The sequence below is a fragment of the Vipera ursinii genome (assembly GCF_947247035.1).
Source record: "Vipera ursinii genome assembly, chromosome: Z".
NCBI lineage: Eukaryota > Metazoa > Chordata > Lepidosauria > Squamata > Viperidae > Vipera > Vipera ursinii.
This window is the reverse complement of record NC_139517.1, coordinates 93,950,994-93,968,112: the sequence shown is the minus strand read 5'-3', so window position 1 is coordinate 93,968,112 and position 17,119 is coordinate 93,950,994. Positions and strand designations below refer to the sequence as shown.

The 17,119-nt window shown below is 38.6% G+C and overlaps 1 protein-coding gene across 1 annotated transcript; it reads right to left on the bottom strand.

Annotated features, from left to right (window-relative positions):
- Positions 1–655: 655 nt before the first annotated feature.
- On the bottom strand, positions 656–12,006 carry AGR2 (anterior gradient 2, protein disulphide isomerase family member). The gene is made up of 8 exons (XM_083379094.1): positions 11,969–12,006; positions 8,400–8,552; positions 7,396–7,459; positions 6,553–6,605; positions 5,079–5,152; positions 4,401–4,464; positions 3,990–4,073; positions 656–1,544 (listed from the first exon to the last, which is right to left on the bottom strand). The coding sequence occupies exons 2-8, from the start codon at positions 8,542–8,544 to the stop codon at positions 1,495–1,497; spliced, it is 534 nt and encodes a 177-aa protein (XP_083235220.1). The 5' UTR covers positions 8,545–8,552; positions 11,969–12,006; the 3' UTR covers positions 656–1,494.
- Positions 12,007–17,119: the final 5,113 nt, after the last annotated feature.

The following is a 17,119-nucleotide window of genomic DNA, read 5'->3' as shown; positions in this document are numbered from 1 at the left end:
GCATCTTCAGCACTCCACAGCCAGTATTCACTAATCATGGTAAATAGTTGCATTGGGAGTCCTGGAAACAGGCCTGGGAGGCAAAAGTGTTCCTTCAGTTTATCATATTGTACCACGTAACTCTGAGGCTATATCCATATATCACACTTCACAATACATTAGATCAGGGGTGTCAAACTCAATTTCATTGAGGGCCGCATCAGCATTGCGGTTGCCCTCAAGGGGCCGGGTGGGCATGGCCTACTGGGTGGGCATGGCCTACTGGGTGGGCATGGCTAGAGTGCATATGGCCTACTGGGTGGGCGTGGCCAGCTCTACATCGTTCACATCAAGGGTGCCTATGGGGGCCTGGGCAGGAGTGGGACAGATCTGAGGGTCTCTGGCAGGAGGAGGGTCTCTGGGCCAGGGCCAAGGCAGTAGGGGCCGTTCCCTCACTGTTTCTAGGATGGCTTCGCGGGTCGCATGAAACCACTTCACGGGCCGGATCCGGCTCCCGGGCCTTGTGTTTGACATGTCTGCATTAGATTGTTAAATAAACCACTATATTTTATGTGACTTATGCAGCATGCTGAGCTAAAAATATATACGAACCTTTTATGTACATACAAATATTTTTGTCTTCTGTGTTTCTGGCAAGCTATAACTTGACAGTTGACTGACAAATTTCATTTGTGTATTAATTGAAAGGTTGCTATCCTGCCTGGGTCCCATGATTTCAGGAAGGCAATTTCCAATATTAATACTTAAACACATTAGGCTAATATTTAATAGATGACTGTGCTTTAGTTACAGGGTTTTGATTATACATTTCAATGTGTAATATAAATAGCAAGTCAACCATTAACTATTTAAAAGATTTTAGGTAAATTGAGACTGAGATACTGAGGCAACGGCTTCACAGATGAATGGAAAATACCTGTTTCACTTCACTTAGTTGTTTAGTTAATTAAATTCATGTGTTTATTCCTCATAATAGAAGTGGTTTGCAAAATGCAGTCAAATCACAATTTTGGTACATTGCATTGATAGATATTGATCTTCAAATTTTTACATATATTTTTTTCTCACCCAGACTGAAGACACCAAGAATTGATCCAAATACACTTTGATATTTATAATTTTATATACTTCATTTTCTGATTTTCATTCTCACCTCTTTCAGATATTTTACCTGGGTATTACTTTTGACTAAGAAACTTACAGATGATTTAAAAATGATAATGTGGGAGATTCTTGTTTGGTAAAGATGTAATATGGATGTAAAGATGTAATTGTGATTTAGCATACTTTAGTTTTATTTTATAAAAGCAATCAATACTTCATGTCATAACATTACAAGTGAATATAACATAGTTGTAGTATTAAAAGGTAGCATATTAGCAAACCATACACCATGCAGATCCAAAGTACATACTGTCTTCATTTTGGGAAGAAAAATAAGCATATTTGGACTGTCAGGAACAGAAGATCTGAGAGTAGGTCACTTTTCTTTCTTCACAATTCAGTCTTTAGCAGAATCAGAGCTTTCTGCATATTTGAATACACTAGGAATAAATAACTTGGAGTCATTATTTTTTAAGAAACAAAACGTCATATCCTATTAAACAATTTTATAGATACCAGCTTGAATTAAACAAGCTGCAAAAACAAAAACCACACCTTAAATTGATTTAAATAGCATGAGCATTTACAGCATGTTTATTGTAGAAAGTCAGATTCTTAATTTGATTAAATTGGATTGTATTAATTATGATGAGCTACTTTTGATTTTTTTCAAATACAAATGCTTTATTTAGAAATGATTGGTGACTTGCATAGTAACCTGCATATTGCAGTGGAGTGATATAGAACAGTTCAGAAATTCCCTAAAGTCCAGCACTACTTGTATGGGTATCTTTATTTAATCTTCAGATTCATGTTGTTGTTGTTGTTAGTTGCGAAGTCGTGTCCGACCCATCGCGACCCTATGGACAATGTTCCTCCAGGCTTTCCTGTCCTCTACCATCTTCTGGAGTCCATTTAAGCTCACGCCTACTGCTTCACTGACTCCATCCAGCCACCTCATTCTCTGTCGTCCCCTTCTTCTATTGCCCTCAATCTTTCCCAGCATTAGGCTCTTCTCCAGTGAGTCCTTCCTCCTCATTAGGTGGCCAAAGTATTTGAGTTTTAGCTTCAGGATCTGGCCTTCTAAAGAGCAGTCAGGGTTGATCTCCTCTAGGACTGACCGGTTTGATCGCCTTGCAGTCCAAGGGACTCGCAGGAGTCTTCTCCAGCACCAGAGTTCAAAGGCCTCAATTCTTTTGCACTCAGCCTTTCTTATGGTCCAACTTTCACTGCCATACATTGCAACTGGGAAGACCATAGCCTTGACTATACGCACTTTTGTTGACAGGGTGATGTCTCTGCTTTTTACTGTGCTGTCTAGATTTGCCATGGCTTTCCTCCCGAGGAGCAAGCGTCTTTTAATTTCTTGACTACAGTCCCCCACTTTTATTTTGTACAACTCATACACTACTGTTCCTATATTCGCCATTTCAAATGGGTCGGACTAAAAGAGGGGTGAACTGGCCAAAGTTACCCAACCACCTTCTCTGACTAATGGAGGAACACAATGTCTCCATTTCTAATCCAGTCCTTTAACCATTACACCAAGCTGGGGCTTGTTTCTGGTATGGCACAATGGTAGTTCAGAAACTTTATCCAACTCCCAAAAGGGGGAATGGGCACAATGCTTTGTAGTATAGCCCTCAAGACACCACAGAAGGCAGAAGTTGCCTATCACTAGTGCCAGCCAATATTCATATCATACAGAGTCATAATTAAATGTGCAACATGGCTAAATTCTCCGGATGAAAACTTTAGACTGGTTTTCACTTATAACCATTGGTCCACTTCTATGAATTATAATCTTCCTTGATTGGTAAACATTTTTAAGTCAGCGAAGTTTTAACTGTTCTGCTTTGGATCAATATGGTCATGGAACAATATTGGAAGTGAACACCACACTATATGCTGTAACATAGTGTGTGACTGAATCATGTAGATATGGATGAGCTAAAGTAAGTTAAAAATAAGTTCTAAAGTTAGCAAATATATGAATTTTTATAACATCTTTTCAAATAAATACTTATAAACCATGTTTTCAGAACTTCTACATCTTTTAAAATGTCCCAATAACTTTTATAATAACAAACTGTTTTGTAAAATCAGTAAGCATTAAGTACCAGGGGTGAACAACTTTGGAACTTTCTTCTCAGTGTTCAAGGCCAGTAGAAGGAAGGGACTTAACAGATTGCAAAAAAAAACAAACACCAAAACCTACCTGCTTCTAAGGCCATAGGTGGTTCATGTCTGCTACTTAGAGAGAAAGGGCAGAGGCCAATTGCTTGTGATAATGTAGCTGTGTCATCCTACATATGAAAACCACTTTGGCCTAAAGTGGCTTAAAGTGAAGATAATGAAGTTCAAATCTGATTGGGGAATTCTGGGAGTTGACGTCCACAAATCTTCAAGTTGCCAAGGTTGACAAACACCTATCTAGTGGTTAAGGAGCTGGGCTTGGAGAGGGGGGGGGACACCAGTTGTAGTCCTGCCTTACACCCAAAAGCCAGCTAGGTGACTTTACATCTGTCTCTCAGTCTGTGAAGAAGGGAACAACAAATTATCTTCTGAAAATCTTGCCAAGAATGGGCTTTTTTATGTAGTTGCCAGGAGTCAATAATGATTGTAAGGCCAATACTGATTTTATGCACAGATTCTGCACATATATTAACTCCAAAGGTAATTATTACTGATTAAGGTTGTACACCTTACTAGTTTTTTCTTGTCTGCAACACATAAAATGAAATGATGTCAAATTAATGGATTTTATTTTGGTGATAGAATTCTAATGATGTATTCCAATATTTGCTTATAGCATACTGTAAGTCAAATGGATTTTTCTTTGCTAAATCTGCTGAAAGCTGGGATATGAAACAGGAATTACTTACACAGTAGAATATCTTGAGGCTCATAAGCATAGAGACGGTTGGAATATCTTCCAGTAATATCTGCTCTAATAGTCAGTGTAGGATCTAGAGACAAGGTAAGATGCAACAGTCTATAAAACTAGCCATTCATATTTTTCCTACCATCAACATCTGAAGTACAGATTCCTAATTAGACGTATATTATGAATTAGTGTATACTGAGGAGTATGATGTCAAAACACTCAGATGATACCAGGTAGGGAAAAGACTTTGCAAATAACGTCACCTGAATGTGATTCTGCTATCTAGTTTTTCCACATTCATACTGAATAGTGAACAAAATTTGTTAGCATAATAAATATTTGTTGAGACTATTTTTATTAGCTCAATACCAGTTTTTCAAGTAAATATTTTCAACTTCTAAAGACTCACCTACAAACATAATTCTGGGTACATATTGACCATCTGGTGCAAGATGTTTATCTGTAGTTTCATACTAGAATTAGAAAAAAGATATTGATATTCCTATCTATCATTTAAGCTGCAGTTTCTCATCTCTTTCTCATGCCAACAAAAACCCCCAACAATTATCCTCAATATAGTTAGAGATTTGGGAGAGAAAGACTAGGTGCAACTATTGCAATGTTGCACAAGATTCACAGTTAGAATTTTAATCTCAAGATATTCAAGAGTTTAGATCAACTTGATGCTGTGAATAAATCTCCATATTCTTCAACCAACTTCATCTGCCATAATCCTCCAGCCAATATAATTTATATAGCAACTGGAGAAAGTTGAGACTTTCCCATCATGTTTTGTTCATAATATTTTTACTATAGGTATTCATGCAAGCAACAATATTACTGAAACTACATATTGTGAATTACTATAAGATTATCATTTATTAATATACTTTTATGAACTGAATTCCTTACTCAGAAAATCAAGGCAACCTATGTGCTTGTAAATTTTACTAAAGTAATAGCTTCCATTTTCTCAAATTATTTGCAGGTCATTTTCATTTTGGTAAAATACCTTGTGTAAAATAGATTAACATACCATTAGATAAATATCCAGATATAATAATTCAAACATCATCTGAAAACTTACAATAAGATTGATAAGAATAAAGCTTCCTGCCAATTTCTGTATATCTTTGTTTTCAGCAAATGCCTTCTTCAGCGCTAAAACAGAATAACAATTATAAAAGCTATTTTTTTAAAAAATAGAACAAATGTCATATATCTGTTGATAGTACAAATCAAACCAAACCTGTAAATTATAATAATGACTGGTATATCTCATTGTAAAATGAAACAGTAATACTATACAGGAAAACCTCTCTCTACATGGGGCTGGTACAGAATGCAGCCTCAAGAGTTGTGTTGGGAGTTTCCCGATACTCCCAAGTTACACCTGTGCTCCGCGAGCTGCATTGGCTTCCAGTTGTCTTCCAGGTGAGATTCAAGGTGTTGGTAATGACCTACAAAGCCCTACATGGCATGAGTCTGGAATACCTTAGGGAGCACCTGCGGCCGGCGTCAACTTCCCTCCGCCCAGTACGCTCCCACAGAGAGGGCCTGCTCAGGGTGCCACCGGTCAAAGAATGTCGACTGGTGGCCCCCAGGGGGAGGGCGTTCTTTGTGGGCGCGCTGGATTTATGGAACCATCTTCCGGTTGAGCTCCGGATGGCGCCTGACCTCCACTCCTTCCGGCGTGATCTAAAGACTTACCTCTTCGAACAAGCTGGCCTGGCCTGATGGGATGGGGTTGGGTTTTATTAATGTGTTTAAACATATTTTTAATGTGTTTTAACTTATTGTAAGAGTTGTGGGCATTTTGTTTAATCTCTTTTAATTTTTGTATTTTGTCTTTCAACATGTACTGCCCTGTTCACTGCCCTGAGTGCTTCGGGAGAAGGGCGGTATACAAATAAAATTAATAATAATAATAATAATAATAATAATAATAATAATAATAATAATAATAATAACAACAACAACAACAACAACAACAACAACAATAATAATAATAATAATAATAATAATAATAATAATAATAATTTTGTATAATAGTTTAGGCATCAGGCTAGAAATTGGAAGACTGCGAGTTCTAGGCCTGCATTAGGCACAAAGCCAGCTGGGTCACCTTAGGCCAGTCACTCATTCTCAGCCCTAGGAAATAGGCAATGGCAAACCACTTCTGAAATCTTGCAAAGAAAACTGCAGGGACTAGTCCAGTCAAAAAGTGACTCAAAATCACACACGTAGGATACTATAGGAATAAAGCATGAAAAATTATTTTAAGAAAAAATACTTAGAACTATCACAATAATTGTCTTTGGATTCTAAAACTTGGATTTCTTTTCTTTTTTATATATGAACAGGATTAATATTGTTCTTTACAAATCATAGCACTTCATTTCTAATTATGATTATGGCTACTACAAAACCTTGTATTCAAATTAATTTAATAACTAAGTTAAAACAGGCTGCTTTTCCAGGTCATTAAAAAAAACCTTCTGATGGAAGGAAGGAGCTTTCCTAGTTCGGATGAACATTTCATTTGTTAGAAACAACAGTACCTTGACTATGAGGGCACTCTTCTAAGTGGTGAATGATCATTATAGGCTTATTGCTGTGAAAGAAAAAGAGATCCATAATAGAATTTCAGTTACCTAAATTTTCCAAACTAAGCACATCCCATTGTATTGCCCTACAATTTCCCTCAGTGCGGTTGGCATAGCCAATGGATTATGTTGATTGGGGGAGATGAAAATTAGAATGTATCTGGAAGGGATCTCAGGTCTGTGCTTAATTTTTAATCAAACATCGTGCTGAAACACGTTTTTTCCTAAATTTCTTCTCCTGCAAAAGATGTTTCTGCATTTCTATCTTATTCCCAGAGTGCTTTAGAATTTCTTTAGCATTTCTTTTGTGGTTTTGTGAGATGACTTTACTGTTCAAAGAAGTGGCAAGTTCTATAGTGCTATTTAATCACTTCTGTCTATAACTGTGAAGTCTGTTTCCTGTTTCTTTGCAAGCCATAGAAGCTCCAAATTCCAAGAGGAATTTCCTCATCACGTAATTTTTTTGGATTTAACTGAAATGTGGAAACTCCAGAAAGCTGAAGACTGGTGTAATGGTGATTTTATTGTGGAAGAAAAAAAGGTTAAGGCAAGATCATACGGCAACCCATCCCTAAGAATTTCCCTAAATAGTTGTTATTTTTCCAGGTGGGAAAAATGAAAGCAAGTTCTTTTCCATAAGTTTTAAAGACAGTAAATGAAGAAAGAAAGAGTGATACAATGGTAATTCACAGTATCATTGAAATATACTAAAAGAAATATTTTATTAATGTCTCATATTGGAAGTCAAATAATTTTTCATAAAACAATGAAAAGCACTTGCAAAAGGGAACACTTTACCTTGTTTTGGATTTAAAAAGAGCTTCTTCATAAGTCTGAGTCCAGATTAGTTTATCACCCCAGCCTGAAGATAAATGACAAATGGAATTTAGTTTAAATATGTCATTGTTGAAGAAGTCTTAAATATATAACTTCATTCAAATCTGCACAAATATTGTAGTAGATCTATCACACAATGCACTTCTTAATCCAAGCATTACCCCATGTTTTAGGAAACTATTTTTGATAATAAGGATTAACAGCAAGCATTTTTTGAATTCATTTATTAATATGAATTCAGAAGCTGATAAACATAGAATGACTTATAAGTTCTAAAAATTATCATCTGTAAAGGCTGTTAACTCCCACCCAAGACTGATTAATGATTACTACTTTCATTCATTTTTTAAAAGGATGCTGTTTGTGCAATATCTACTTTTCTTTGGCATTCTGGGAATTGACATATCTTAAAGTTGTCAAGATTAGAAACACTACCCTTTGATCACATGCCCCAGTTCCTGCCAGCTCTAGCCAACATAGCAAATTATTCAATTAATTAAAACCTCATTAAATGTAATAGAACTTACTTTCAAATAGTATGTATAAATATCTATATATTCCTCAGATTATATTCCTAAGTCACCAGATCCTTATAATAGCTTTATTTCCACTTTACATTGTCCACACTGAGACATAAGATTTTTTCCATGTTTTAGATTAGTGTTTCTCAACTTCAGCAACTTTAAGATATGTAGGCTAGGGAATTCTGGGAATTGAAGTCCACGTTTTTAAAGTTGCTGAGGTTGAGAAACAATGTTATAAACTGGTCAAACATTTGTTAAGAATACTGGGCTTTTAAAAATTGATTTTAAATTATTTCAGTTGAAAATTATGTGAAGGAAAATCACTGTGATAAATAATTCCAGAAATCACTTTCTAAAAATAAGCAGGCCTGATTAACAACTGAGAAGATGATCAGCATAAAATACACAGCTTTTCATCAAGTTCAGCTACCACGGTTTTACCCCTTGACAGAGTCTGTGGAAGTTTAGGATGGGTCTCTTTGGGTTCTTTTGGGTCTTTTCTTTCATCTTTAGTTGTAGTTTCTTTAGCCAGGGTATTCAAGACAGCAAGAACCAAGATCAGGATGGAGGCTATGTTTTTTTCCATTGTTAAATCTAAGGAGCGGGGGGGAAAAACAACAGTCTTGGAATGCTTGAAAGGCAATGGAACAAAATACCACAAGAAAAAAAAAACATTAGTAGCAAAACATAAGAAAGAAAAGATGCTTTAAATGCCATGCACTGGTGTAGAATTTCTCTATTTAGTGAGGAACTACTTAGGCAAATTTACAACACAAGCCTATATGTGCTTCTTCGGTGCTGAGCACTGTTGAAGTTAATGAATGTCCTCCCAAGTATGTTTTCCTTCCTTCCTTCCTTCCTTCCTTCCTTCCTTCCTTCCTTCCTTCCTTCCTTCCTTCCTTCCTTCCTTCCTTCCTTCCTTCCTTCCTTCCTTCCTTCCTTCCTCTCATGTTGTACCTATTGGGGAATAGGGCTTGAATGCTGAAAAGAGTACTCACAACTAGTGAGTGTTACACTTGAACTACAGATCGGATTCAAACATCAGTCTAAGCTGAGATTCACTCCAAAATTAAGTTTCCTTAACCATTTATTAAATGTTGAGTTCACTAGTTATACTAAGTTAAAAGCAAACCTTGCCTTAGTATGATATATACTAAGAGCTGCAAAAAATCTGAATAATCTCTTGATAGCAGCTATGAAATACAGGAAAAACTACATATTTACAGTCTAGATAAATGTACTTTGACATTACCACTTGTAAGCTATGTAGAGAAGCTTATATATACTTTCAACAAGAATGTAAAAGTCAGGTTTTTCAATGTATTTCTACTATAGAATCTGCAATAATATTAATTATAGGAGGAAGTCATGTACAGTGAATGAAAATCCTTTAAAAATTCCTGCATTGAAATAAGCACCGTAAAGGAACAAACTCCTTTCCCAAGAGTAAGGGCAGAGACAGGTTTCAAGGCTTAATTTCTCTCTTGCTTCTTTTTCTCTGAATTTTTCTCTGAATTACTGCTGAATTTACTATTAGTTGATAGTAAAGCAAAACATTATTAAGAATGGAATATTTGATACATGTTATACTAATGAACGCAAAACATTTTATAATATTTATCAGGGAATTTCCTCCATCAATCGCTTGGTGGCTCCCAGGGGGAGAGCGTTCTCTGTGGGCGCGCCTGACCTATGGAACCATTTACCGGTTGAGCTCCGGATGGCTCCCGACCTTCGCTCCTTCCGACGCGATCTAAAAACATATCTATTTAAGCAATCCGGTCTGGTCTGACGGGTTTAATTTTAATTGTGGTTTTAACTTAGCTTCTACATTTGGGCAGTAGGGCTTAATTAAGAGCCTTGGTGGAGCAGTGGGCTAATGCCTCCTTAAGTAACACCAGCTGCCTGCAATTAGTGCAGGTTCGCATCCCACCAGGCTCAAGGTTGACTCAGCCTTCCATCCTTCCGAGGTAGGTAAAATGAGGACCCAGATTGTTGGGGGCAATTAAGCTGACTTTGTAATAATGCCGCTGATGTGTGTGTGTGAAGCCCTAATAAGCAGGCATATACATAGAATGAAGGCTACTGCTAAGCTTGTAAGCCGCCCTGAGTCTTCGGAGAAGGGCGGGATATAAATGGAATTAAAATAAATAAATAAATAAATAAATAAATAATTTTCATTTTTGTCTTTGTGCATTTTGACATTTATTTCACTGTTCACCGCCCTGAGTCCTTAGGGAGAAGGGCGGTATACAAATCAAATCAAATAAATAAATAAATAAATAAATAAATAAATAAATAAATAAATAAATAAATAAATAAATAAATATAAACACATTTAAAACCGACTTCACTCTCACGTGCATGCGAGTGTGGCTTTGCATTTTGTGTTTTGATCTAGACCAGTCTTTTCTTAAATGCATTAGATGACAATTCCGCAAGTGACCACCAGCTTTTTGCCATTTGTTCACGGATTAAATCCAACATTTTTACAAAGCCTCATGATGGAAGACTGATTTCTGTTTTCTAGGGTGATCTTATCTAGATTTACCCCAGGCTGTTTTCAGGAAGATTTACTTTATTTTAATCTAATTGCATAATTAGCTAACTTAAAATATTGATTATTAGAAATAGCACACACGCAAGATGCTGAACGTTGATTCTATAAGAGTTCAGCATCTCTAATCTTTTAGATTGCTAAACAATTTATAAGTCACGGGGAGGTTACATTTCCCTACTCTCTTTGCCAAATTGAGTTCAAGCCTGATACTTTTGAATACTGTAAAAGTTACTAAGGACCATGCCACTTTCAAAATCAGTCTTTAGCATTATTCTCATCAGCATTGCTGCCTTCAGGAACATGGTAACAAAATGCTAATTCTGAGCTTTTGTATTTAGCACATTGGAATGGATATAAACTTAGTGAAGCTCAAAATAAAACTCATGGAAATCAGTGGGTCCCTAGCTAAGTATAAATTATCTTATTGATACCAAAAGTATTGTAGTCTAATACTTTGATAGCTGGCTGAAGGATTTGGGGATCTGAAATCTATAAACTGGAATATTGCTTTAGATCTATTGTAGCCATGATTACATCTAAATCCAATTCACTAACTTGTAAGTAGATTTAACTATAATACAGAGGGATTGGCTTCAGATACATTAGGGAGAACAATTATGTTTTTAGGAAACAAAATTGCTATAAATAGTAGATTTTAACTTTGAATAAGCATGCTTTGGATTAAAATTTAATGAGATAACTATAGTATAGTAACATATATATATCAATAAAATGAAAATGGAGATGATTAGAAGGAGGAATAAAGTAAGGTAAGATGCCAGGATACAGTATCTAATTTTTGAAGCCATAGGAGAATTAAAAGTAGGTGTGTGTATATACGTGTGTCTGTCTAAATATCTATGTCTACCTGAGTATGCCATAGTGACATTTTTATAAGGCAGTCCCATTATGCCTAGCCAGTATGATCTATGGTTAGGCTTAATAGATGGTGAGAGTTTAGAGACTGGAAGATTAGGGTTTGATAGTAGTAGCAAGAAAAATATGAATGGAAAGAAAATGGGGAAAAACTGTATAAAGAAAAATCTCCTTTTCCTCCAAACTTTCTAAGAAACATGAAAAGATATCAAAGTCCAATTTTGTACAATACAGAAGCTGTTCCCTTTCAAAAACAAGTACAGCCTTAAAAATTATGAAATGGCTTTGCCCTTGTCAAACAGGAAATCAAAGCACAGTAAATGAAAGACTGTTGGCAGGCTAGAAGGAGAAAGCAAATAACTGAAAATAATGTATCTTGGCTGTAAAAATACTTAGTGTACTTGCAAAGGTCTGTTTAAAAATGGATTTTTTTCCTGTCAAAAAGAATGTTAGGATTATCTAAATGTCATCATCTCTGCTCTACTTGTTACCTCTGCTTATTAATAAATAACCTGACTCATAAGCATAAAATATTTTAACAGGGCCTTGACTACGCAAGCAGCAATAACCTTACCTTTTCTGCCCTCTTGCTTCTTAGAGCAACAGTTCAATTTCAGTGTGAACAAGAAAGGTGTGGAAGCCTATTTATATATCTGGGTGCACCTGATCCCACCCAGGAGGTTGGTATTTGAATCCTGCTGTTCTAAGAAAAACTTAAAAAGCAAAGTAGAAAAGTATTAGCAAAGAATTTTCAAACAATGTTATGCCATTCTGTGCTTTGGTTTATTGAACATTTATTACAGAAAACCAGAATGTTTGAATTTATGTGAGTTGTTCAGGAAATATACTTGGCACCAGACCAAATCTAGTATAGCAAGTGTAAATGGAGACTCCAGTTTGACCAAAGGCTGATTTGTCCATATGTGATTGGAGCAGCCTTTATGCTAAGGCACTGGTCTATAATTTTTTTTTTTGAAAAATGAAGCTGGTTATTTGATTACCTTTTAGGTACAAACCAGAATGGAGATTAATTTCTGTATGTTATTGCTTGGCATAAGATTGTTCCATAACTAGAGAGCCTGTTTAGTGTAGTGATTCAGTAACTAGGAACTGTGAAGAAAGCCTGCCTTAGGAATGAAAGCTGACTGGGTTATGTTGAGCTAGCACATTTAGAAATTGTTCTCTCTTATCCTCTCTCACAGGGTTGATGTGGAGAAAAGAGGAGGCAAGAGTATTAAGTATGTTATATATTTTAAAAGTGGGATACAAATATAATAATAATTATAATTATTAGTTTCAAAACAGATGTTCTAGATTAAGCAGAATGGTAAAGAATCATTGCATTTTTACTATTACAAGCATGCAAACTATCTATGCAAAAGTTGCTGTGATGTTGTTTGCTTTCATATATTTTGAATACCATTACAAATCAATCACATTGGTATTTCATTACGGCAAATCTCTGCCAAGATTTGTTCCTAGCAAGCTTCTTTGATCATGTTAAGATTGCCACTATTCTTTTGCTATTTTATGTATTTTTCATTTCAAATAATTTGATTAGTGCTTAATCAGCTTTCCCTTTAGCTGTAAATTGGGCTGTGTGTTATAGATTCATGCCCCTCATAATTGTATAAGGCCTCCAGGGAGGGAGCACATGGTTGGATACATGCAGTGGGGAACATTTCTTTTGTGGGAAAGAGTGAATCTAGCCACTTTGTAGGAGACTGTTGTTCACACCCTTCTCAAAAAGCTACCGTATTACTCTAGGACAGGGTTTTTCAACCTTTTCACCCATTGTACCACTTTTAGGATATGGCAACATCCGAGTACCACCAGTCGCCTAGCAAGGTGTCAAAAACTTGATGACACCCCCCCCAAAAGTGATGAAGTACAGGTAGTCCTCAACTTACAACAGTTCACTTAGTGACTGTTCGAAGTTACAGTGGCACTGAAAAAAGTGCCCATCAAGCCACAGCCAAGCAAGACAACTGCCTGCCCGCCCGGTGGCACTCTTTCTTCTGTCCAAGGTTTTCATTGTGAGCATTTCTGCTAAGGATTGGCAGTGGGGGTGGGGTGAGGGGGTGTTTGGTTTTTATTTCCCACCTTTCCGCTGGGTGTTTGCAGCAGGTTTTGGTCACTTCACGTGACCCTGGGACACTGTGACCATCATAAATATGAATCAGTTGCCAAGCATCTGAATGTAAATCACAAGACCCTGGGGATGCTGCAACATTCCAGCTGATAGGTGCTGGAAGCACCGGGATCAGCACTGAGCTCCAGCTGGAGCTCTGACAGGCCTGAAGAAGTGCTGATCTTGGCACTTCCGCTGAGCCTTGACAGCCCTGCAGCTCCAGCCATCTCTCACTCAGGCTTGTGTGGTGCTGCCACCGATTCAGCTCATTCCCCTCCTCTGCTACCACTTTTCCAGGATGGTCACTGTTATATACTGGGCTCATAGTAATACCACGTGGGTTGCTGAAGCAGCTAATGGCTCTCCAGCAACCCAGACTACAAGTCTCCAGCGCTACAATTGGCTATCCCTAGGCAGCAATGGTTGCTTCAAATCTATTGGCTGCTGCCTAGAGGCTAGACTATATATTGTGGCTAGTTGCAGCCATTTGCTCAGTACAGATTCTGCACAAAATAAAATATGAGTTTCCCTCTACTCAGCTACCTCGTCTTCATTCCTGCACCAAAGAACCCGCTATTCAACACTGGCGATGAGGGTGGGATCCTGCTTCACTAAAAAAAGAGTTGAAGTCTACGAGGGGAAGGCACTGCACGCTGGAGGGAAAAGGCATTTTCTACCCCCTTCTCTCAAGATCGGCTAGCAAGCTACGCTAGCAACCTCGTGCTCAGTGGACTCATTCCCTGAGCCTGGAAGCAGGATTTGGAAGGAAATGCAGGAACCAGCAAAGGATGAATGCCGAAGGTTGGGAAACTTTGAGAATTCAACGTGAAGCACCCAGAGGAATGGACATCCTATTTGTCTCAGGTGGAGAACTACTTCAGGGCAAATCAGATCGTGGAAGAAGGGCTGAAGGCCGCAACTCTATCTGCATGTGCGGCCCAGCAACCTTTGATTTGGCCGAGAACCTTTTCGCACCGACACTGATTGAAGCGGTCTCCTACGCAGACCTCAAAAAGAAGCTAACCAGACATTTCCAGCCCAAGATGTCTGAAATGGCTTGGCAGTTCAAGTTCTATCAAAGAGTGCAGCAACCCAGGAAATCAGCTGCAGAGTTCATAGCGGGCCTGAGGCAGGCCGCACACCTTTGCAAATTTTCAAATTTAGAAGAGCGACTACAAGACCAGCTCATCTGCGGCCTACGGGATAGAATGCTTCAGCAGAGACTCTTTGCTAGACCAAACCTAACGTTTTCTGAGGCACCAGACGAAGTGATGGCTGACAAAGCCGCTAGGGGCGCAGTTCAAGCAGTACAGCCCGCCAAAATGACAAAGTTTGAAGAAACGGTCCACCTTGAGGATGCCAAATGCACTGATGAATCTTCCGAGGAAGAAGAGCCCAAAATCAACACACTCCAAAAGCAACCCAATGCGCGACACCGAAACAGCCAGCAGCAAGAAAATCTCTTACCGAGATGTAAGAGGTGCGGCAGCAACCATTTCCACACCAATTTCAGATTCCAATCAGGCACGTGCGGAGCTTGTGGAAGGACAGGCCACATCACAGTAGTTTGCAGAGCCTGACAGAGGCCACCCAAACACCTGTCGGAAGAATCGACTAGGAGAGGTAGTGGGGCCCAGGACCCAGTGAGTGTGGGGTTTTTCAGAAGCCGCAGAAGCGTGTGCCGCACCGGGGCTCAACGCCCCCTCAAACCCAAACTTAAGCTTATGGTAGAGCTACAAGGAGTTTCATGTAAGATGGAATTGGACTCTGGCTCTGCAGTCTCAATTATTTCTCAAGACACTTTTAACTTTGTGTGTAGGCGCTGTAACAATTGGGCCAAACGAAGACCCTCAGATATAATCCTAACTGATTTTCAATATGCTCACGTTAAATTTAAGGGAGAATCCAATTTGACGGTAAAATTTAAGGGCTTTTTGGGGCACCTGGATGTAATAGTAGTAGGGGGCCAGAGAACGAATCTCATTGGACTCGACTGGTTTGATGCCTTAGGTATTCAGATTACTGGTATAAACCGGACACAAACTGCAGACCTCACATCAGTATGCGAGGACTATGCAGATGTTTTTGATTCAGCCCTAGGAACATACACAGGCCCGCCTATCTCATTTAAGCTAGATCCCAACATAGTTCCAATCAGGGTTAAGCCTTGCAGGGTCCCCTTTGCCTTAAAACATAAAATTGATTCAGAAATCGATAAGCTTGTAGAACAGGGCGTGTTACAGCCTGTTGATGGTGGGGAGTGGGAAACTCCTATAGTCACTCCACTTAAAGCCAATGGGGAAATTCACATTTGCGCTGACTATAATTGCACACTAAATAAAGCCCTCAAGCAACACGCTTACCTGGTCCCAGCAGTCAACCACATTTTAGCCTCCTTGCAAGGGGGTACTATTTTTGCTAAACTTGATTTAGCACAAGCCTATCAGCAATTGCCGGTTGATGAGGCCACAGCTGTGGCTCAGACGATCGTGACTCACAGGGGGGCTTTCAAAGTTAAACGCTTACAGTTTGGAGTCAGTGTTTCACCGGGCATTTTCCAGGGAATCATGGAGCGTACACTTAAGGGTATTCAGGGTTTCTGCCCTTATTTTGATGATGTTCTTATTGCAGGGGAATCCCCAGAAGTGTTAGCCAGTAGGCTCAGGGCTGTTTTGCAGAGGCTCTGTGAAGCAGGCCTCAAATTAAAAAAGAGCAAGTGTAGTATTGGGGTTCTTCCAACAGAATTCCTGGGTTTCCGAATTGATGTTAACGGCATTCACCCTGCTGATTCTAAAGTGAAGGCCATTAAAATGGCTCCTAGGCCCAAATCCAAGGGAGAGCTACAAGCATTCTTGGGCCTCCTAAACTTCTATCACACATTTCTACCTCATAAGGCAGCAATAGCAGAGCCCCTCCACAGGCTTCTAGATAAGAAAGCTCCATGGAAATGGAATAACTTACATGAAAAAAGTTTCCAGTATTTAAAAGCACTATTGTCAGAAACGTCCACTGTAACTCACTACAAAGAGTCTAAACCAGTATGTCTTGCATGTGATGCACCTCAATATGGGGTGGGGGCAGTTTTAAGCCACATAGAAAAAAATGGAACACAAGTCCCTATAGCATTTTACTCAAGGACATTGTCCTCTGCTGAGCACAACTATGCCCAGATTGACAAAGAGGCCCTAGCCATTGTTGCTGGAATAAAAAAATTTCATGACTATTTAAATGGCAGGGACTTCATGGTCTTTACAGACCACAAACCTTTGTTGGGACTTTTCACAACAGACAAACAACCCCCCCCCCACCTACTGTCTCTAAGAATGCTGAGATGGTCTATTTTTCTATCTGCATACACTTTTAAATTGATTCACAAACTGGGCAAAGAAATGGGCCATGCTGATGGCCTCAGCAGACTACCACTGCCACTAATAGAACCAGCTCCAGCTCCAGCTGCTAGAATACTGTCCATACAGGACATACCTGAATTTCCCCTACATGCGGGGAACATTGCTGCTGAAACTGCCACAGATAAAATACTTATTAGAGTATTGTCATGGGTATACATGGGCTGGTTGGATAAAAGCCCAGGTT

Coding starts and splice junctions, on each gene's coding strand:
- AGR2 (XM_083379094.1), bottom strand. CDS start 8,544: ATGGAAAAAAACATAGCCTCCATCCTGATCTTGGTTCTTGCTGTCTTG. Junction 4,465..5,078: donor TTATTCTTATCAATCTTATT/GTAAGTTTTCAG, acceptor TTCTAATTCTAG/TATGAAACTACAGATAAACA. Junction 4,074..4,400: donor ACCCAGAATTATGTTTGTAG/GTGAGTCTTTAG, acceptor CCTTGTCTCTAG/ATCCTACACTGACTATTAGA.